At 39.3% G+C, this 23,883-nt stretch overlaps 1 protein-coding gene across 4 annotated transcripts in view; it reads left to right on the top strand.

Annotated features, from left to right (window-relative positions):
- The window catches only part of PIAS3 (protein inhibitor of activated STAT 3), a 109,385-nt gene that overhangs the window by 48,826 nt on the left and 36,676 nt on the right, over positions 1-23,883 (top strand). For all 4 annotated transcript variants that reach the window (XM_053704504.1, XM_053704498.1, XM_053704507.1 and 1 more), the window contains exons 7-9: positions 3,316-3,421; positions 9,760-9,833; positions 10,407-10,567. In XM_053704504.1, coding sequence (XP_053560479.1) covers positions 3,316-3,421; positions 9,760-9,833; positions 10,407-10,567 — 341 coding nt within the window. The remainder of the gene's footprint in view (positions 1-3,315; positions 3,422-9,759; positions 9,834-10,406; positions 10,568-23,883) is intronic.

The following is a 23,883-nucleotide window of genomic DNA, read 5'->3' as shown; positions in this document are numbered from 1 at the left end:
ACTTATCTTCAAACCAAATAAAGAGACAGGCATTCTTACACTGTGTAGAAGACCTGTTAAAGATGGGAGTGATACACCCAGTTCCAACTGTGGAACAAGGTCAGGGGTTTTACTCAAATCTGTTTGTAGTTCCCAAAAAAGAGGGAACTTTCAGACCAATTCTGGATTTAAAAATTCTAAACAAATTTCTCAGAGTTCCATCGTTCAAAATGGAAACCATTCGAACAATTTTACCTACAATCCAGGAGGGTCAATATATGACTACCATGGATTTAAAGGATGCGTATCTACATATTCCTATCCACAAAGATCATCATCAGTTCCTAAGGTTCGCCTTTCTGGACAAACATTATCAGTTCGTGGCTCTCCCATTCGGACTAGCCACTGCTCCCAGAATTTTCACAAAGGTGCTCGGGTCCCTTCTGGCGGTTCTAAGACCAAGGGGCATTGCAGTGGCACCTTATCTGGACGACATTCTAATTCAAGCGTCGTCTCTTTCCAAGGCAAAGGCTCATACAGATATTGTTCTAGCCTTTCTCAGATCTCACGGGTGGAAGGTGAACGTAGAAAAGAGTTCCCTGTCTCCGTCAACAAGAGTTCCCTTTTTGGGAACAATAATAGATTCTTTAGAAATGAAGATCTTCTTGACAGAAGTCAGAAAGTCAAAGCTTCTAAACGCTTGTCAAGTTCTTCACTCTATTCTGCAGCCTTCCATAGCTCAGTACATGGAAGTAGTAGGGTTGATAGTTGCAGCAATGGACATAGTCCCTTTTGCTCGAATTCATCTAAGACCATTACAACTGTGCATGCTCAAGCAGTGGAATGGGGACTATACAGACTTGTCTCCAAAGATTCAAGTAGACCAGATGACCAGAGACTCACTCCGTTGGTGGTTGTCCCAGGATCACCTGTCTCAGGGAATGAGTTTCCGCAGGCCAGAGTGGGTCATTGTCACGACCAACGCCAGTCTATTAGGCTGGGGCGCGGTCTGGGATTCCCTGAAAGCTCAGGGTCTATGGTCTCGGGAAGAGTCTCTTCTCTTGATCAACATCCTGGAACTGAGAGCGATATTCAATGCTATCCGGGCTTGGCCTCAACTTGCGAAGGCCGGATTCATAAGATTCCAGTCAGACAACATGACGACTGTAGCTTACATCAACCATCAGGGGGGAACAAGGAGTTCCTTGGCGATGAGAGAGGTATCCAAAATCATCAAATGGGCGGAGGATCACTCCTGCCACCTATCTGCAATCCACATCCCAGGAGTAGACAACTGGGAGGCGGATTATCTGAGTCGTCAGACTTTCCATCCGGGGGAGTGGGAACTCCACCCGGAGGTTTTTGCCCAGTTGACTCAATTATGGGGCATTCCAGACATGGATCTGATGGCGTCCCGTCAGAACTTCAAGGTTCCTTGCTACGGGTCCAGATCCAGGGATCCCAAGGCGACTCTAGTGGATGCATTAGTGGCGCCTTGGTCGTTCAACCTAGCTTATGCGTTTCCACCGTTCCCTCTCCTTCCCAGGCTTGTAGCCAGGATCAAACAGGAGAAGGCCTCAGTGATTCTTATAGCTCCTGCGTGGCCGCGCAGGACTTGGTATGCAGACCTGGTGAATATGTCATCGGCTCCACCATGGAAGCTACCTTTGAGACAGGATCTTCTAGTACAAGGACCATTCTAACATCCAAATCTAGTTTCTCTGCAGCTGACTGCTTGGAAATTGAACGTTTGATTTTATCCAAGCGTGGGTTTTCAGATTCAGTGATAGATACTCTGGTCCAAGCCGGAAAACCTGTGACTAGAAAGATTTATCATAAAATATGGAAAAAATATATCTGTTGGTGTGAATCCAAGGGATTCTCCTGGAGTAAGATTAAAATTCCTAAGATCCTCTCCTTTCTCCAAGAAGGTTTGGATAAGGGATTGTCAGGGAGTTCTCTAAAAGGACAGATTTCTGCTTTATCTGTCTTGTTACACAAACGTCTGGCAGCTGTGCCAGATGTACAAGTTTTTGTACAGGCTTTGGTCAGAATCAAGCCTGTTTACAGACCCTTGACTCCTCCTTGGAGTCTAAATTTAGTTCTTTCAGTTCTTCAAGGGGTTCCGTTTGAACCCTTACATTCCATAGATATCAAGCTACTATCTTGGAAAGTTCTGTTTTGGTTGCTATTTCTTCTGCAAGAAGAGTTTCTGAATTATCTGCTTTGCAGTGTAATCCACCCTATCTGGTGTTCCATTCAGATAAGGTCGTTTTGCGTACTAAGCCTGGTTTTCTTCCGAAGGTAGTTTCCAACAGGAATATTAACCAGGAAATAGTTGTTCCTTCTCTGTGTCCGAATCCAGTTTCAAAGAAGGAACGTTTGTTACACAATTTAGATGTAGTTCGTGCTTTAAAGTTCTATTTAGAAGCAACTAAGGATTTTAAACAAACCTCATCTTTGTTTGTCGTTTACTCTGGTAAGAGGAGAGGACAAAAAGCTACGGCTACCTCTCTTTCTTTCTGGCTGAAAAGCATTATCCAATGGCTTATGAGACTGCCGGACGGCAGCCTCCTGAACGAGTCACAGCTCACTCCACTAGAGCTGTGGCTTCCACATGGGCCTTCAAGAACGAGGCTTCTGTTGATCAGATATGTAAGGCAGCGACTTGGTCTTCTCTGCACACTTTTGCCAAATTTTACAAATTTGATTCTTGCTTCTTCGGAGGCTGTTTTTGGGAGAAAGGTTTTGCAAGCTGTGGCGCCTTCTGTTTAGGTAACCTGATTTGCTCCCTCCCTTCATCCGTGTCCTAGAGCTTTGGTATTGGTTCCCACAAGTAATGGATGACGCCGTGGACCGGACACACCAATGTTGGAGAAAACAGAATTTATGCTTACCTGATAAATTACTTTCTCCAACTGTGTGTCCGGTCCATGGCCCGCCCTGGTTTTTTAATCAGGTTTGAAAAATTTCTTTCTCTATACACTACAGTCACCACGGCACCCTATAGTTTCTCCTTTTTTCTCCTAACCGTCGGTCGAATGACTGGGGGGCGGAGCCTGAGGAGGGGCTATATGGACAGCTTTTGCTGTGCTCTTTGCCATTTCCTGTTGGGGAAGAGAATATTCCCACAAGTAATGGATGACGCCGTGGACCGGACACACCGTTGGAGAAAATAATTTATCAGGTAAGCATAAATTCTGTTTTTTTCCAATTAGTATCTTGTATTGAATTTGATAAAATTGGTGTTTTTTATGTGTGATAAACACATAGGTACAGCTCAAAAGCAGGACACGCAGTTTGTCTGACATGCCATTCCTCTCCTTTTCTCTGCAGAATTACTCGCTCTCAGTATCCCTTGTTAAACAGCTGACATCTGCAACCCTGTTACAAAAGCTCAGAGCTAAAGGAATCCGAAATCCAGACCATTCCAGAGCATTGAGTGAGTATAAAACAGTAAAACCGCACAGTAGATTGAAATCACTTTTCATGTCCTTTTTTACTATATCTAAAAGTACACAATATAATTTATCTTCAGTAAAGTTGGTTAGTTCATGTGATATAGAATAGTATAAAAAAACCTCTAAATTAGATTATTTTTTTTTACAGTTGCTTTCAGAGTACAAATTAACAAAAATAAGAAACATAAAGATAAATGTTGTTTACAAGCGCAGAAATAATTCTTGACTAAGTATATTGTATAAAGAAGTATAGTCTGAAACTTGTAACCAGGCTACACTCTTGTCCACAATGTCCATAACTGATATACTGCTTGAGTGTGTATATATATATATATATATATATATATATATATATATATATATATATATATATATATATATATATATATATATATATATATATATATATATATATATATATATATATATATATACATACATATACACAGTTGTGCTCATAAGTTTACATACCCTGGCAGAAATAATAATAACACAAAAGCTTTTCTTTAGCTCATGATTAGTGTTTGGCTGAAGCCATTTATTGTCAATCAACTGTGTTTACTCTTTTTAAATCATAATGACAACAGAAACTACCCAAATTACCCTGATCAAAAGTTTACATACCCCAGTTCTTAATACCGTGTATCGCCCCCTTTAACATCAATGACAGCTTGAAATCTTTTGTGGTATTTGTGGATGAGGCTCTTTATCTTCTCTGATGGTAAAGCTGTCCATTCTTCCTGACAAAAAGCCTCCAGTTCCTGTAAATTCTTGGGCTGTCTTGCATGAACTCCCCAGAGTGTCTCAATGGTATTGAGGTCAGGAGACTGAGATGGCCAATCCAGAACCTTCACTTTATTCTGCTGTAGCCAATGACAGGTCGACTTGGCCTTGTGTTTAGGATCATTGTCATATTGGAATGTCCAAGTACGTCCCATGCACAGCTTCCGGGCTGATGAATGCAAATTTTCCTCCAGTATTTTTTGATAACACACTGCATTTATCTTGCCATCAATTCTGACCAAATTTCCTGTGCCTTTGTAGCTCACACATCCCCAAAACATCAGCGATCCACCTCCGTGTTTCACAGTAGGAATGGTTTACCTTTCATCATAGGCCTTGTTGACTCCTCTCCAAATGTAGCGTTTATGGTTGTGGCCAAAAAGCTCAGTTTTGGTCTCATCACTCCTGACTTTGTACCAAAAGGTTTGAGGCTTGTCTCTGTGCTGTTTGTGGGATACTTTGTGGTATTTGCGTAGTAATGGCTTTCTTCTGGCGACTCGACCATGCAGCCCATCTTTCTTCAAGTGCCTCCTTATTGTGCATCTTGAAACGGCCACACCACATGTTTTCAGAGAGTCGTGTATTTCACCTGAAGTTATTTGTGGGTTTGTCTTTGCATCCCAAATAATTTTCCTGGCAGTTGTGGCTGAAATTTTAGTTGGACTACCTGACCGTGGTTTGGTTTCAACAGAACCAATAATTTTCCACTTCTTGATTAGAGTTTGAACACTGCTGATTGGCATTCTCAATTCCTTGGATATCTTCTTATATCCCCTTTCCTCTTTTATACAGTTCAACTCCCTTTTCCCCCAGATCCTTTGACAATTCTTTTGCTTTCCTCATGACTCAGAATCCAGAAACGTCAGTGCAGCACTGGATGAAAGATGCAAGGGTTTGTCAGGAGTCCAGAAACTCATTGACCTTTTATACACACACACTAATTACAAGCAAACAGATCACAGGTGAGGATGGTTACCTTTTAATAGCCATTCAAACCCCTTTGTGTCAACTTGTGTGCATGTTATCAAGGCCAATATATATATATATATATATATATATATATATATATATATATATATATATATATATATATATATATATATATATATATATACACACACACACTTGAAAAAAATACACTCTCTGTATTTTTAAATTCACCAAACTTTAACACAAGGGTAATGTTAATCCTGAAAGTCCAAAAAGGTTTAAATATATGACAACAAAAAGAATAGTTAAAAAGAAAAAGTTCAGGACCATCAGGTAAAAGCAGTTGTTAGCTTTATTATCCAAAAGTTGATAAAACATAGGAGAAACACACACAGTCGTGGGGTGTATGCTGGTTCGAACCAGCATACACCCCACGACTGTGTGTGTTTCTCCTATGTTTTATCAACTTTTGGATAATAAAGCTAACAACTGCTTTTACCTGATGGTCCTGAACTTTTTCTTTTTAACTATTACTTTCTTGCGAGCGAGGAGGAGCTCGCTATCCGGACCGCAAAGGTTACTCTGAGTGACAGCCTGGGAAAGCACACCTGTGAAAGACGCAACAGCGTAACGCATTGGAACCGGCATCGCCTTGGGAAGCAGCGTCCGCGTAGTGTGGAGGTGTCGTAGAGATACAGGATTCTCACCCATTGGTTACGGTAAGACCTCAGCCTGCAGGCGACTGAACAGAGGCATCCCGTATGGAGTGGTGAGTGCCCAGAATATAGGGCTGTTATCTGAATACACGACACTGAAGCTGCACGCTTTGAATTAGGCTATAATTGCCAGGCTAAAAATTGCTACACTTGCTGATATCTATCTATGATGAACTTTCTGTCTGTTGCCTATGTCCGTTGACTGGCTATATACGGAGCAAAGCAAATGTGTTTTGTGTAACAAAAAGAATAGTAACAGAGAATTAAATCTACCTTCCATACGTAGTAACATAGATACTTGTGTTGACTTTCTCTAAGGCAGAACATGCTGTGATCTGAGATGTCATCACAGAAAATGCAGCATGTCTGCAGAAAGAACAGGACACTCGCAGGAACTGTTAGTGCTTTCACTTTGCAGGGCTGCTACACATCAGACTGTTACTTTTTTATTTTCTTCCCTGCAGCTAATATGCAATGCAATTTGCAACTGCTGCAATATAATGTATTAGAAAACTTTGAAAATTGCTTTATTTTTTCAATTTAATTAACACACTGCATTTGAGTTGGTGCGTTAGTGTAAATTCCAAATTTAAATTTTCATTTCAAAATCACCTGCAGAAAATTTTCACTAAAAAAAAAGTCATTGCAGAAAGTGAAAAAAGTTCTGCCTCTGGGCTTTGAATTACTCTGTAATAGAAACATACACCTAGATTACGAGGTTTGCGTTAACAGGGGTGCGGTGCTAACGAGCAGTTTATGCTCACCGCTCACTTGCAGACAACGCTGGTATTACGGACGCTGGTATTATGGGTTGTCTGCAAAACATTACGGGTTGTTAACTGCAAAAAAGTGAGCGTAGAAATTTAGCTCCACATCTCACCTCAATACCAGCGCTGCTTAAGTCAGCGGTAAGCTGGTGTAACGTGCTCGTGCACAATTTCCCCATAGGAATCAATGGGGAGAGCCGGCTGAAAAAAAACCTAACACCTGCAAAAAAGCACCATTCAGCTTCTAACGCAGCCCCATTGATTCCTATGGGGAAATACATTTTATGTCTACACCTAACACCCTAACATGAACCCTGAGTCTAAACACCCCTAATATTACACTTATTAACCCTTAATCTGCCGCCCTAGACATCGCCGACACCTGCATTATATTATTAACCCCCAATCTGCCGCTCCGGACACCGCCGCCACCTACATTATACTTATGAACCCCTAATCTGATGACCACAACATCACCGACACCTACATTATATTAACCCCTAATCTGCTGCCCCCAATGTCTCCGCAACCTAACTACATTTATTAACCCCTAATCTGCCGCCCACAACGTTGCCACCACTATCTTAAATGTATTAACCCCTAAACCTAAGTCTAACCCTAACCCCCCCAACTTAAATATAATTTAAATAAATCTAAATAAAATTACTACAATTACCTAAATAATTCCTATTTAAAACTAAATACCTATAAAATAAACCCTAAGATAGCTACAATATAACTAATAGTTACATTGTAGCTATCTTAGGGTTTATTTTTATTTTACAGGCAAGTTTGTATTTATTTTAACTAGGTAGAATAGTTATTAACTATTTAATAACTACCTAGTTAAAATAAAGACAAATTTAACCTGTAAAATAAAACCTAACCTAAGTTACACTAACACCTAACACTACACTATAATTAAATAAATTAACTAAATTAAATACAATTTACAATATGAAAAAAACAAACCTTAAATTACAGAAAATAATAAAATAATTACAAGATTTTTAAACTAATTACACCTACTCTAATCCCCAAACAAAATAAAAAAGCCCCCCAAAATAAAAAAAAAGTGCTACCCTACACTAAATTACAAATAGCCCTTAAAAGGGCCTTTTGCGAGGCATTGCCCCAAAGTAATCAGCTCTTTTACCTGTAAAAAAAAAAGTACAAATACCCCCCCAACATTAAAACCCACCACCCACACAACCAACCGTACTCTAAAACCCACCCAATCCCCCCTAAAAAACCTAACACTAACCCCTTGAAGATCACCCTACCTTGAGAAGTCTTCACCCAACCGGGCCGAAGTCCTCCAGACGGGCAGAAGTCTTCATCCAGACGGCATTTTCTATCTTCATCCATCCGGCGCGGAGCGGCTCCATCTTCAAGACATCTGACGCGGAGCATCCTCTTCAAACTACGTCCAACTGAAGAATGATGGTTCCTTTAAATGACGTCATCCAAGATGGCGTCCCTTCAATTCCGATTGGCTGATAGAATTCTATCAGCCAATCGGAATTAAGGTAGAAAAAATCCTTTTGATGATGCCAGGGGGGCTTGGATGGGTTTTAGAGTAGGGTTGGTTGTGTGGGTGGTGGGTTTTAATGTTGGGGGGCGGTATTTGTACTTTTTTTTTTTTTTACAGATAAATGAGCTGATTACTTTAAGGGCTATTTGTAATTTAGTGTAGGGTAGGGCTTTTTTATTTTGTTGTTTTTTTTTATTTTGTTAGGGGGATTAGAGTAGGTGTAATTAGTTTAAAATTCTTGTAATTATTTTATTATTTTTCATACTTTAGATCATTTATTTAAATTGTAATTAATTGTATTTAGTTTAGGTAATTAATTTAATTATAGTGTAGTGTTAGGTGTAATTGTAACATAGGTTAGGTTTTATTTTACACGTAAATTTGTCTTTGTTTTAACTAGGTAGTTATTAAATAGTTAAAAACTATTTAATAACTATTGTACCTAGTTAAAATAAATACAAAGTTGCCTGTAAAATAAAAATAAACCATAAGATAGATACAATGTAACTATTAGTTATATTGTAGCTAGCTTAGGGTTTATTTTATAGGTAAGTATTTAGTTTTAAATAGGAATAATTTAGTTAATGATAGTAATTTTATTTAGATTTATTTAAATTATATTTAAGTTGGGGGGTGTTAGGGTTAGGCTTAGACTTAGGTTTAGGGGTTAATACATTTAATATACTGGCGGCGACGTTGGGGTGGCAGATTAGGGGTTAATAAATGTAGGTAGGTGTTGGCGATGTTGGGGGCGGCAGATTAGGGGTTAATAAATGTAGGTAGGTTTCGGCGATGTTAGGGCAGGCAGATTAGGGGCTACTAATATTTAACTAGTGCTTGCGATGCGGGAGTGCGGCGGTTTAGGGGTTAATATATTTATTATAGTGGCGGCGATGTACGGTTCGGCAGATTAGGGGTTAAAATATTTATTTTAGTGTTTGCAATGTGGGGGGGGAGCTCGGTTTAGGGGTTAATAGGTAGTTTGTGGGTGTTAGTGTACTTTTTAGCACTTTAGTTAAGAGTTTTATGCTACGGTGTTGTAGTGTAAAACTCTTAACTACTGATTTTTAAATGCGGTATCAGTCTTGACAGGAGAGGGTCTACCGCTCACTTTTTTGGCAGACTCGTAATACCGGCGCTATGCAAGTCCCATTGAAAATTATAGGATACGCAATTGACGTAAGTGGATTTGCGGTATTTCCGAGTCTGGCCAAAAAAGTGAGCGGTTAGCCTGTCATTTCAAGACTCGTAATGCCAGCGGGCATTAAAAAGCAGCGTTGGGACCTCTCAACGCTGCTTTTTAACCCTAACGCACAACTCGTAATCTAGCCGATAGATTTTGACGGCAGATAAAAACCATAGGCCCAACAAGCCTGCCCAATATTTCTTAAAAGTATAAACTTATCTAGTTAGTAGGACAACCTTAAGTCCCCCACAGTGTTTGTCATTTCCACCTCTTATGGAAGTATTTTCCATGAATCGGTCGCCCTTTCTGTAAAGAAGTGCTTTCGCAAATTACTCCTGAATCTACAAAATGCATGCATCATGTTAAATTACATTTTTATTGTTCCATCCTTATTTAATAACAGTTAAAGAGAAGTTGACAGCAGATCCTGACAGTGAGATTGCCACCACAAGTTTACGAGTTTCATTGATGTGCCCGGTGAGTATTGCATTGCTTACTAGACACATGCATTTGTTTTATTCTGTGAACGAATACTGAAAATGTCTCTCTTCTTGTGAAAGTGCAACATACAAAAAATTTGGATTTGTAAAGGTCTTTGAGTGTTGAAATTTGGCTCTGAAAAGATCTGAATGCTGCAGACAGCGGCCATTTTTAGCATTCGTTGTTCACAGAATACAACAAATGCACGTCTATTGGTTACTGAGGTCTCCTGAACACCTTATCTGCTTACAAAATAATATTATTTACAGCAGAAACTAGTCTAAAAGTTCTAGCATCATTTTTAACTTCCCCTGTATTGTTCTTTGGTTATAACAGCACACTGGGTTGAATAAAGATACCAGACTATTACAACCTGTATCTGTGATCACAAACCTTATTTCAAATTGTGTTTAGAAACAGCCCAGTCACACCCTAGTGAACAAATAAGAGGCACACTCCAAATGCCTCTCCAGCCCACAAAGCACATTATTGTTAAATATAACAACAACAAAAAATACACATGGAATAAGATTGTCAACTTTTTCTCATTGCCTTTACTTTTGTTTGCAGTTGGGTAAGATGCGCCTGACCGTACCCTGCAGAGCAATTACCTGTACCCACTTGCAGTGCTTTGATGCAGCTCTCTACCTGCAAATGAATGAAAAGAAACCAACGTGGACATGTCCTGTATGTGACAAAAAAGCACCCTATGATACGCTGATCATTGACGGGTTAGTAGGAACTTTCATCTTCTAGTACAAATGGTGAAAGTATTACTTTTTTATTTCATAACTAAATCCTTTGGGAAAACAGAACATTTACAACATAATTTTAACTAATTTAAAGGGATATTAACTAATAGGGATGTGCATTCGCAACATTCGTTATAAAACAAATGTTGAATATGGCTGCCACCAGCGGCATTATGATTTTGTCTGAGCAAGATTTGTTCTTGTGAAAATGCAACACGCTAAGATCTGTGCAAATCCAAATATTAGTGTGTTGCACTTTCACATGAAGAAATCCATTTCCAAAGATAGCCAAAAGATGCTGGCGGCAGCCATATTTAACATTTGTTTTATAACAAATGTTTTGAATGTACATCCCTATTAAACTATTAATACATTCTAGATATAATGATTTATTGAAAGCAAATATTAGCCTTACAATAATATGTAGGTGTATAAATAATATGTATAAAACAGGCAATAAAAGACATTGAGCAAACAAAGACTGTGTGGAAACCCTGTTAGACAATTAGTGAAAATAGAATTCAGAACAGCACCTAGATCTGTTTACCTGCTACACTATAAAGGACCCCCTAATAAGGTCCTGGAAAGTGAGACAGTACAAAAGGATTATAGGAGCGCCAATGAAGGCTAAAGTAAACCGCAGGTTCCTTATATAAGTTACATAAAACAATGTCACCAATTGGGATGTAACCAATAAGTACAGAAATACCACAAAAGAAACATATAAAATATATCCTTTTTAATAGCACACAAGAGTTTTAAAAAATTCCCTTCTAAAATCACAAATTAGTCAGAAAATAAAATCAGTGTACCCAAGTGTAATTGGGTACTAGCAATATTCCAGCCTTAATATTAGGATAGAAACCATATGTAAAACAGTGAGTTCAATTGAAACTGATGGAATTAACTTTTACTCAATGATTTCAAGTGGAACACGTATTTGATTAATTGTTGAGGTCTCTTCACTAATAACATAAAAATCTACTTTAGTGGAATACAGCCGGATCAGACAACTTCACTGATCACAACTTCGCTAGTGGCGTAAGGAATCAATAATAACATAAAAAATCTACTATTCTGGTATTGTTACAACTGATTAAAGCAACTTTGTGGAATACTAAAAAGTGCATAAAATTAGGAATGTGGTAGTGAATTGAAACCAAAATCATTCAAATACATATACAAAAATAATTATTCTTAGGTGGGTGTGCAATAAACACACAAATTGTGAGAAAAAAGGAAAAAAAGCAAATATAATCAAATATAATCACTTGTGAGAAAAAAAGTGTGTACCAATAAATATGTGTACCAAAAAAAAAAAAATGATCTAATAACGGTATGATCTGTGGATGGGATCAACAATAAAGTGTAAAATACAAAGAGGTGTAATCGAAAATGTATTACCAGAGCTGTCCTTAGCTGTTGTATCTAAGAACCAGGTCTGGTTATGTCAGAAACTGTTAGGTTCCTAAACAAATTACTGGATTGCTATAAAAGTTAAAACACAATATCTGGCAATATCTGGAAATGACAAAAAAGATAAAAACGATGTTTGACAATAATAAAACCAATCTGGTTAAAGAACAAAATGGTTGAGAAACAAAGTCCATAATCCAATAGATAACTGATCCAAATGACAGCCAAAATTTGAAAATGATCCTTGAGTCCAATGGTCTCCGGAAACCTGTGGGAAAAAATAAAGTGCACTAAACAAAGGGCTTAAGGGAACTGAGTCTAACAGGTAATGGACTCACCCAATAAGCCGATCCTGGTGATATATGAGCCTCACATATCTCTCCAATGTCAACGCGTTTCGGCCCTGTGATGGGGCCTTTTTCAAGACAGGGCCGAGACTCAGTTCCCTTAAGCCCTTTGTTTAGTGCACTTTATTTTTTCCCACAGGTTTCCGGAGACCATTGGACTCAAGGATCATTTTCAAATTTTGGCTGTCATTTGGATCAGTTATCTATTGGATTATGGACTTTGTTTCTTAACCATTTTGTTCTTTAACCAGATTGGTTTTATTATTGTCAAACATCGTTTTATTATTTCCAAACATCGTTTTTATCTTTTTTGTCATTTCCAGATATTGCCAGATATTGTGTTTTAACTTTTATAGCAATCCAGTAATTTGTTTAGGAACCTAACAGTTTCTGACATAACCAGACCTGGTTCTTAGATACAACAGCTAAGGACAGCTCTGGTTATACATTTTCGATTACACCTCTTTGTATTTTACACTTTATTGTTGATCCCATCCACAGATCATACCGGTATTAGATCATATTTTTTTTTTTTGGTACACATATTTATTGGTACACACTTTTTTTCTCACAAGTGATTATATTTGATTATATTTGCTTTTTTCCTTTTTTCTCACAATTTGTGTGTTTATTGCACACCCACCTAAGAATAATTATTTTTGTATATGTATTTGAATGATTTTGGTTTCAATTCACTACCACATTCCTAATTTTATGCACTTTTTAGTATTCCACAAAGTTGCTTTAATCAGTTGTAACAATACCAGAATAGTAGATTTTTTATGTTATTATTGATTCCTTACGCCACTAGCGAAGTTGTGATCAGTGAAGTTGTCTGATCCGGCTGTATTAATACCACTAAAGTAGATTTTTATGTTATTAGTGAAGAGACCTCAACAATTAATCAACCTAATACGTGTTCCACTTGAAATCATTGAGTAAAAGTTAATTCCATCAGTTTCATTTGAACTCACTGTTTTACATATGGTTTCTATCCTAATATTAAGGCTGGAATATTGCTAGTACCCAATTACACTTGGGTACACTGATTTTATTTTCTGACTAATTTGTGATTTTAGAAGGGAATTTCTCCTGTTAAGTGTAGTCAGTCCACGGGTCATCCATTACTTATGGAATATATCTCTTCCTAACAGGAAACTGCAAGAGAATTACCCAGCAGAGCTGCTATATAGCTCCTCCCCTCACATATCATACTCAGTCATTCTCTTGCAGCCTAACTAAAATTTCCAAGTTTGCTAGTCTCATTGCTAGTTTGTTTAAACATGTCTGACTCAGATGAATCTCTTTGTTCACTATGTTTAAAGGCCAATGTGGAGCCCAATAGAAATTGGTGTACTAATTGCATTGATGCTACTTTAAATAAAAGTCAATCTTTACATGTAAAGAAATTATCACCAGACGACGAGGGGGAAGTTATGCCGACTAACTCTCCTCACGTGTCAGTACCTTCGCCTCCCGCTCAGGAGGTGCGTGATTTTGTGGCGCCAAGTACATCAGGGAGGCCCTTACAAATCACTTTGCAAGACATGGCTACTGTTATGACAGAAGTATTATCTAAGTTGCCAGAATTAAGAGGCAAGCGCGATAGCTCTGGGTTAAGGATAGAGCGCGCGGATGAGATGAGAGCCATGTCAGATACTGCGTCACAGTTTGCAGAACGTGAGGACGGAGAGCTTCATTCTGTGGGTGACGGATCTGATCCAGGGAGACTGGATTCAGAGATTTCCAATTTTAAATTTAAGCTAGAGAACCTCCGCACATTGCTAGGGGAGGTATTAGCGGCTCTGAATGATTGTAACACGGTTGCAATTCCAGAGAAATTATGTAGGTTGGATAGATACTATGCGGTATCGGTGTGTACTGACGTATTTCCTATACCAAAAAGGCTTACAGAGATTATTAGCAAGGAGTGGGATAGACCGGGTGTGCCTTTTACCCCTCCTCCCATATTTAGGAAAATGTTTCCTATTGACGCCACCACATGAGACTTATGGCAGACGGTCCCTAAGGTGGAGGGAGCAGTTTCTACTTTAGCTAAGCGTACCACTATCCCGGTGGAGGATAGTTGTGCCTTTTCAGATCCAATGGATAAAAAATTAGAGGGTTACCTTAAGAAAATGTTTGTTCAACAAGGTTTTATTTTACAGCCCCTCGCATGCATTGCGCCTGTCACTGCTGCGGCAGCATTCTGGTTTGAGTCTCTGGAAGAGGCCATTCGCTCAGCTCCATTGGATGAAATAATCAACAAGCTTAAGACACTTAAGCTAGCTAACGCATTTGTTTCTGATGCCGTTGTGCATTTAACCAAACTTACAGCTAAGAACTCCGGATTCGCCATCCAAGCGCGCAGAGCGCTATGGCTTAAATCCTGGTCAGCTGACGTGACTTCTAAATCTAAATTGCTTAATATTCCTTTCAAAGGGCAGACCTTATTCGGGCCCGGCTTGAAAGAAATTATCGCTGACATTACGGGAGGTAAGGGCCATGCTCTACCTCAGCACAGGGCCAAATCAAAGGCCAAACAGTCTAATTTTCGTGCCTTTCGTAACTTCAAGGCAGGAGCAGCATCAACTTCCTCCGCTCCAAAACAGGAAGGAGCTGTTGCTCGTTACAGACAGGGCTGGAAAGTTAACCAGTCCTGGAACAGGGGCAAGCAAGCCAAGAAACCTGCTGCTGCCCCCAAAACAGCATGAAGAGAGGGCCCCCTATCCGGAAACGGATCTAGTGGGGGGCAGACTTTCTCTCTTCGCCCAGGCTTGGGCAAGAGATGTCCAGGATCCCTGGGCGTTGGAGATCATATCTCAGGGATATCTCCTGGACTTCAAAACTTCTCCTCCATGGGGGAGATTTCATCTTTCAAGGTTATCAGCAAACCAAATAAAGAAAGAGGCGTTTCTACAACCTCTTACTAATGGGGGTAATCCACCCAGTTCCGCGGACGGAACACGGGCAGGGATTCTATTCAAACCTATTTGTGGTTCCCAAGAAAGAGGGAACCTTCAGGCCAATCTTGGACTTAAAAATCCTAAACAAATTTCTAAGAGTTCCATCATTCAAAATGGAAACTATTCGAACCATCCTTCCCATGATCCAAGAGGGTCAGTACAGGACCACAGTGGATCTAAAGGATGCCTACCTTCACATATCGATTCACAAGGACCATTACCGGTATCTGAGATTTGCCTTCCTAGACAGGCATTACCAGTTTGTAGCTCTTCCCTTCGGATTAGCTACGGCTCCAAGAATCTTTACAAAAATTCTAGGATCACTTCTGGCGGTACTAAGACCGCGAGGCATAGCGGTGACTCCGTACCTAGACGACATTCTGATACAAGCGTCAAGTTTTCGAACTGCCAAGTCTCATACAGAGATAGTTCTGGCATTTCTGAGGTCGCATGGGTGGAAGGTGAACGTGGAAAAGAGTTCTCTATTACCACTTACAAGACAGAGGCCAGGTTATTAAAACTTCTAAATGCTTGCCGTGTCCTTCACTCCATTCCACACCCGTCAGTAGCTCAGTGCATGGAAGTAATCGGCTTAATGGTAGCGGCAATGGACATAGTACCATTTGCGCGCCTGCATCTCAGACCGCTGCAATTGTGCATGCTAAGTCAGTGGAACGGGGATTACTCAGATTTGTCCCCCCTACTAAATCTGGATCAAGAGACCAGAGATTCTCTTCTAGGGTGGCTTTCTTGGCCACATCTGTCCAAGGGGATGACCTTTCGCAGGCCAGATTGGACGATTGTAACAACAGACGCCAGCCTTCTAGGCTGGGGAGCAGACTGGAATTCCCTGAAAGCTCAGGGATTATGGACTCGGGAGGAGAAACTCCTCCCAATAAATATTCTGGAGTTAAGAGCAATATTCAATGCTCTCCTAGCTTGGCCTCAGTTAGCAACTCTGAGGTTCATCAGATTTCAGTCGGACAACATCACGACTGTGGCTTACATCAACCATCAAGGGGGAACCAGAAGTTCCCTAGCGATGTTGGAAGTCTCAAAGATAATTCGCTGGGCAGAGTCTCACTCTTGCCACCTGTCAGCGATCTACATCCCAGGCGTGGAGAACTGGGAGGCGGATTTTCTAAGTCGCCAGACTTTTCATCCGGGGGAGTGGGAGCTTCATCCGGAGGTCTTTGCTCAACTGATTCGTCGTTGGAGCAAACCAGATCTGGATCTCATGGCGTCTCGTCAGAACGCCAAGCTTCCTTGTTACGGATCCAGGTCCAGGGACCCGGGAGCGGTGCTGATAGATGCTCTGACAGCCCCTTGGGTCTTCAACATGGCTTATGTGTTTCCACCATTCCCGATGCTTCCTCGTTTGATTGCCAAGATCAAACAGGAGAGAGCTTCGGTGATTCTGATAGCGCCTGCGTGGCCATGCAGGACCTGGTATGCAGACCTAGTGGACATGTCGTCCTGTCCACCGTGGTCTCTGCCTCTGAGACAGGACCTTCTAATTCAGGGTCCTTTCAAACATCCAAATCTAATTTCTCTGAGGCTGACTGCATGGAGATTGAACGCTTGATTCTATCAAATCGTGGCTTCTCGGAGTCGGTTATTGATACCTTAATACAGGCTAGGAAGCCTGTTACCAGAAAAATTTACCATAAGATATGGCGTAAATATTTACATTGGTGCGAATCCAAGAGTTACTCATGGAGTAAGGTTAGGATTCCTAGGATATTGTCCTTTCTACAAGAGGGTTTAGAAAAGGGCTTATCTACTAGTTCGTTAAAGGGACAGATTTCTGCTCTGTCTATTCTTCTACACAAACGTCTGGCTGAAGTTCCAGACGTTCAGGCTTTCTGTCAGGCTTTAACTAGGATTAAGCCTGTGTTTAAGTCTGTTGCTCCGCCGTGGAGCTTAAACTTAGTTCTTAATGTTCTTCAAGGCGTTCCATTTGAACCCCTTCATTCCATTGATATCAAGCTGTTATCTTGGAAAGTTCTGTTTTTGATGGCTATTTCCTCGGCTCGAAGAGTCTCTGAGTTATCTGCCTTACATTGTGATTCTCCTTATCTGATTTTTCATTCAGACAAGGTAGTCCTGCGTACTAAACCTGGGTTCTTACCTAAGGTAGTTACTAACAGGAATATCAATCAAGAGATTGTTGTTCCATCTCTGTGTCCTAACCCTTCTTCAAAGAAGGAACGACTTTTGCATAATCTGGACGTAGTCCGTGCCCTGAAATTCTATTTGCAGGCAACTAAGGATTTTCGTCAAACTTCTTCCCTGTTTGTCGTTTACTCTGGACAGAGGAGAGGTCAAAAGGCTTCGGCTACCTCTCTCTCTTTTTGGCTTCGTAGCATAATACGCTTAGCCTATGAGACTGCTGGACAGCAGCCTCCTGAAAGGATTACAGCTCATTCTACTAGAGCTGTGGCTTCCACCTGGGCCTTTTAAAATGAGGCCTCTGTTGAACAGATTTGCAAGGCTGCGACTTGGTCTTCGCTTCACACTTTTTCAAATTTTACAAATTTGACACTTTTGCTTCGTCGGAGGCTATTTTTGGGAGAAAGGTACTTCAGGCAGTGGTTCCTTCTGTTTAATGTTCCTGCCTTGTGCCTCCCTTCATCCGTGTACTTTAGCTTTGGTATTGGTATTCCATAAGTAATGGATGACCCGTGGACTGACTACACTTAACAGGAGAAAACATAATTTATGCTTACCTGATAAATTCCTTTCTCCTGTAGTGTAGTCAGTCCACGGCCCGCCCTGTTTTTACGGCAGGTCTAAATTTTAATTAAACTCCAGTCACCACTGTACCCTATGGTTCCTCCTTTCTCGTCTGCTTTGGTCGAATGACTGAGTATGATATGTGAGGGGAGGAGCTATATAGCAGCTCTGCTGGGTAATTCTCTTGCAGTTTCCTGTTAGGAAGAGATATATTCCATAAGTAATGGATGACCCGTGGACTGACTACACTACAGGAGAAAGGAATTTATCAGGTAAGCATAAATTATGTTTTTTTAAAACTCTTGTGTGCTATTAAAAAGGATATATTTTATACGTTTCTTTTGTGGTATTTCTGTACTTATTGGTTACATCCCAATTGGTGACATTGTTTTATGTAACTTATATAAGGAACCTGCGGTTTACTTTAGCCTTCATTGGCGCTCCTATAATCCTGTTAGACAATTACTTCCACACAGCCTTATTTGCACAATGTTTTTATTACATAATTGTCCTCAGGAGGAGATCTAGATAAGGAGAAAACAAGTTCAAACATGGCGGCCTGATAGTCTACGTCTATTAACCTATTGCCCACAATCACTTCAGCAGCAAAGATCAAACATGAAACTTTCTCATAAATTGCCACCGATTTTTTTTTTTTTAAACTTAGCGCCAACATATTGTAACATTACATATAAAACAAATCCACAATATATCTACATATACTGTTCTCCATTCCATCAGTCTGAGCCAGTAGTTAGCAGGGTAAACATAATGAGGCAATACCACTGTCTAATTTCAGGCTGCGTAACATCTATATAAACTAGCGTGCTTTGTTGTGTTCTGCTTTAAAGATACTGAAGGGTTAATAATTTAACCGTTGCTTGCTTATTTTTTTACTTGCTTTAAAGTGAATGTAAAGTTTAATGAGAAAATGCCCGTTTTTTTTAAAAAAATACTCCTAAAACCAGGGGCACTTTCATTCATTAAACTTTTCATTTAAGAGTTTTTTCTTTCATGTAATTGGCAAGAGTCCATGAGCTAGTGACATATGGGATATACATTCCTACCAGGAGGGGCAAAGTTTCCCAAACCTCAAAATGCCTATAAATACACCCCTCACCACACCCACAATTCAGTTTTACAAACTTTGCCTCCCATGGAGGTGGTGAAGTAAGTTTTTGCTAGATTTCTACGTTGATATTCGCTTCGCAGCAGGCTGAAGCCCGGTTTTCCTCTCAGAGTGCAGTGAATGTCAGAGGGATGTGAAGAGAGTATTGCCTATTTGAATACCATGGTCTTCCTCTAGGGGATCTATTTCATAGGTTCTCTGTTATCGGTCGTAGAGATTTCTTCTCCTACCTCCCTTTTCAGATCGACGATATACTCTTATATACCATTACCTCTACTGATTCTCATTTCAGTACTGGTTTGGCTATCTACTTTATGTAGATGAGTGTCTTAGGGTAAGTAAGTCTTATTTCTATTCATGACACTCTAAGCTATGGTTGGGCACTTTATATGTAAAGTTCTAAATATATGTGTTACTTATATTTGCCATGATTCAGAATAATCAGTATTCCTTCTTTCAGACTGTCAGTTTCATTTTTTTGGGAAAATGCATATGAATTTATATTTTTCTTACCTTAAAAATTTTCAATTGACTTTTTTTCAAAATTGCGGGCTGTTAGGCTCACGGGTGTAGAAAATGCTTCAATTTATTGCGTCATTCTTGGCGTGAGACTTTTTTGGCGCAAAAATTTAGTAATTTCCGGCGTCATAGTTCACATGGTTGCGTCATTTTTGACGTAGTGTGTTACGGATGTTTTTGGCGCTAAAAAATATGGGCGTCATTCTTGGCGCCAAAAAATGTGGGCGTTATACTTGGCGCCAAAAATGTGGGCGTCATACTTGGCGCCAGTTTTTTTCACATTATTTCAGTCTCACTTTTTAGTTGCTTCTGGTTTCTAGAGGCTTGTTCTGTTTGCATTTTTTCCCATTCCTGAAACTGTCATTTAAGGAATTTGATAATTTTGCTTTATATGTTGTTGTTTTTCTATTACATATTGCAAGATATTCCAAAAACTGTTCCTGTATCAGAAAATACTGATGGATTCCTGATGACTGATATCAGTCCTACCAAAGCTAAGTTCATTTATTTTAATGTTATGAATTTTATCTTTAGCTATGGTTTGTAATAAGTTATCATGATAAACTTTTACATGCAGAGTCTATGAGTATTTATGCATTATCTATTGCTATTCTTTTTACATCTAATGTACAAGATATACCTAGGAATCTATGAGAACGTTTTTCTGATTCTATCCTAAAGGCTTTGTATGACATCCCCCCTTCTAATTAAAATGTATAGGTCTTTTTTAAACTTCTCATTTAGTTGATGAATTTTTAAATGACCGACACATATAATTTTCCTTCTCTGATGATGTGTTTTCTCTTTTGACACTAACAAATCTACTTTTTTATTTTTAAATAGAGTACATTCGTTGTTGAAAAGGTGTTGATTATATTGGATATTGAGGAGTCTAGTTCTTTTGATTTAAGACTAGCTAAGTTGATTAACATGCTAATAATTTCATTTGTGTCATCATTTTTTTGATATTTTCACAATTGAGGTTAATCTATGTCTTTAGCTATTTTTAGCTAGAAGAACTTTGTGGCTTATTCTTGGAATGCCAATTTGATTTCAATTCATATTTCTTTTTTTCCAAGGTAATCAATTATTTGGTTCACAATTGGATTCAATTTTTTCACAACTGTTACTCTGGGGAAGGGAGTTTTTTGTTGCTTCAAGATTGAGTTCTAAGAGTAAATCTTAAGCTTATGTTAGTTTGTTCTTAATAAGGTAACCCCAAGTAACATGTTTATATTTGGAAGCTTTCTTCAACATGGAATGAATTTCAGCTATTTAAAAGATTTAGCCCCCCAAATTTGCATGTAGGTGCGTTTTTTAATTCCAGCTTAGCTGGTAAGGGGCAGGTTTTGACTTTTTTTTCATTTTGTTTGGTTCAATTCGGTCCAAACTTCTTAGATTGGGGTACTGAATATGATTCAGAGTAAAACCGCCTGTGAGAAGTTTTTTTCTATCTAGCATATTCCAGCTATTCCAGTAAAGGCTCACACTTTTCTGAAGTATGTTTCGGACCTGTATGTGTTTCAGACCTGGAGATATCTGGGGTATTCATACCAGTTCCATTTCAGGAACAGGGTTTGGGGTTTTGTTCAAAACTATTCATTGTCCCAAAGATAGAAAATCTTTTTGATTTGTCATATAAGAGTTCCTTCTTTCAGAATGGTGTTTATATGGTCTATTCTGCCTTTTTGGTCAGTAAGGGCATTATTTGTTTACAATAGATGCATATCTTCTTCTGTTTTCATTCAAATTATTTTCATTTTCTGAGATTCTCTTTTTTTTGACAAGCATTACCAATTTGTTGCTTTTCCTTCTGGTCTAGCGACAGCTCTGATAATCTTTTCAAGGTTCTCAGTGTTTCCTTATTTGGATGATTTCGTGGTACTGGCTCAGTCTTTTCGTTCTGCAGAATCTCATACGATTCAAATTTTGTTGTTTCTTCTAAAGACATGGTTGGAGGATCTTTTTATCAAAAGATCCTTGGTTGCTCAGACAAGGGTCACCTTTTTCAGGTTTCCAGATAGATTATGTCAATGTCTTTGTCTCTAACATACAGGAGACAATTATAGTGGGTTCAGTTTGTAGGAACCTTCAGTCTCTATTATTTCCTTCAGTAGCTATATGCATGGAAGTTTTAGGTCTCATGGCTGCAGCATTGGATTCAATTCCCTTTGCTCATTTTTATATGAAACCTTTCCAGTTTTTTATGCTGAATTAATGGTGCAGGGATTCTAGGATATCATTTTTAATATCTTTGAATTCCAATGTTCAACTATCTTTGACTTGGTGGTTAGATCACCATCATATAGTTCTACGGGTCTCTTCGATTTATCCAACCTGGACCTTGATCACTACAGATGACGAGTCTTTTAGGTTGGGAGGCTGTCTGGGGATCTCTGTCAGCACAAGGGGTTTGGAAATCTCAGGAGGCGAGATTACCATTCAATGTTTTGGAACTCCGTGCATTCTCAGAGTTCGTCAGTTTTGGCTTCTTTTTGAAGAGAGAGACGTTATTGTTTTTCAGACAGACAATGTCACAACTGTGGCGTATGTCAATCATCAGGGTGGGACTCTCAGTCCTTAGGCTGTGAAAGAAGTCTCTCGGATACTTGCTTGCACTAATTCCAGCTCCTGTCTAATTTCTGCGGTCCATATCCCAGGTTTAGACAATTGGGAAGCGGATTATCTCTGTCAATCAAGCTTTATATCCGGGAGAATGGTCTCTTTACCCAGATGTGTTTTTTCAAACTGTTCTGATGTGAGGGTTTCCAGTAATAGTTCTGATGGCATCTCATCTAAACAAGGAAACTTCCCAGGTACCTATTCAGGTCCGGGGATCCTCAGGCGGAAACAGTGTATGCATTGACACTTCCTTGGAGTTATCAATCTGCCTATATTTTTGCTCCTTCTGGTTCTTCTTTTTAAGAGTGATTTTTCAAAATCATCATGGAGGAATCGTTTGTGCTGCTGGTGGCTCCAGCATGGCCGCTCAGGTTTTGGTATATGGTTCTTGTTCGGATGTCCAGTTGCCAACCTTGGTGACTTCCATTTAGACCGGACCTTATATCTTAAGATTCGTTTTTTCCGTCAGGAAATCAAATTATTAAATTTGATGGTATGGAAATTAAAACGCTTAGTGCTTAGTCATAGAGGTTTCTCTGACTAAGTGATTAATACTATGTTACAGGTTCGTAAATCTGTGTCTAGAAATATTTATTATCGAGTTTGGAAGACTTACATCTTTTGATGCTCTTCTCATAATTTCTCTTGGCATTCTTTTAGAATTCCTAGGATTTTATAGTTTCTTCATAAGGTTTTGTCTGCAAGTTCCTTGTAAGGACAAATCTCTGCTCTTTCTGTGCTGTTTCACAGAAAACATTGCTAATATTTCTGATATTCATTGTTTTGTTCAGGTTTTGGTTCGTATCAAGCCTGTCATTAAGTCAATTTCTCCTCCTTGGAGTCTTAATTTGGTTCTGAGGGCTTAACAGGCTCTTCCTTTTGAGCATATGCATTAAGTGGACATTGAATTGAATTACTTTCATGGAAAGTATTGTTCCTTTTGGCCATCTCTATTGCTAGAAGAGTTTTTGAATTATCTGCTCTTTCTTGTGAGTCTCCTTTTCATCAGGATAAGGTGATTTTTGCTGTCTTTATTTAAATTTTTACCTCAGGTTGTGAATTCTAACAACAATAATAGAGGAATTATTGTTCCTTCCTTGTGTCCTAAATCCTAAGAATTCATTGGAAAGATCCTTACATTCTTTGGATGTGGTCAGAGTTTTGAAATATTATGTTGAAGCTACTAAGATTTCAGAAAGACTTCTAGTCTATTTGTTATCTTTTCTGGTTTTAGGAAAGGTCAGAAGGCTTCTGACATTTCTTTGGCGTCTTGGTTAAAGCTTTTAATTCATCATGCTTATGTGGAGTCGGGTAAATCCCCGCCTCAAAGGATTACTGCTCATTCTACTAGGTCAGTTTCTACTTCAGTTTCTCTTCTCTGGTGGCTATCTCGGGTCCATCTGTCCAAGGGTATGTCCTTTCGCAGGCCAGATTGGACGATTGTAACAACAGATGCCAGCCTTCTAGGTTGGGGTGCAGTCTGGAACTCCCTGAAGGCTCAGGGATCGTGGACTCGGGAGGAGAAACTCCTCCCAATAAATATTCTGGAGTTAAGAGCAA

The sequence above is a fragment of the Bombina bombina genome, chromosome 1, assembly GCF_027579735.1.
Source record: "Bombina bombina isolate aBomBom1 chromosome 1, aBomBom1.pri, whole genome shotgun sequence".
NCBI lineage: Eukaryota > Metazoa > Chordata > Amphibia > Anura > Bombinatoridae > Bombina > Bombina bombina.
Note: the sequence above shows the minus strand (reverse complement) of the source record. Positions and strands in the feature narration are given on the sequence as shown.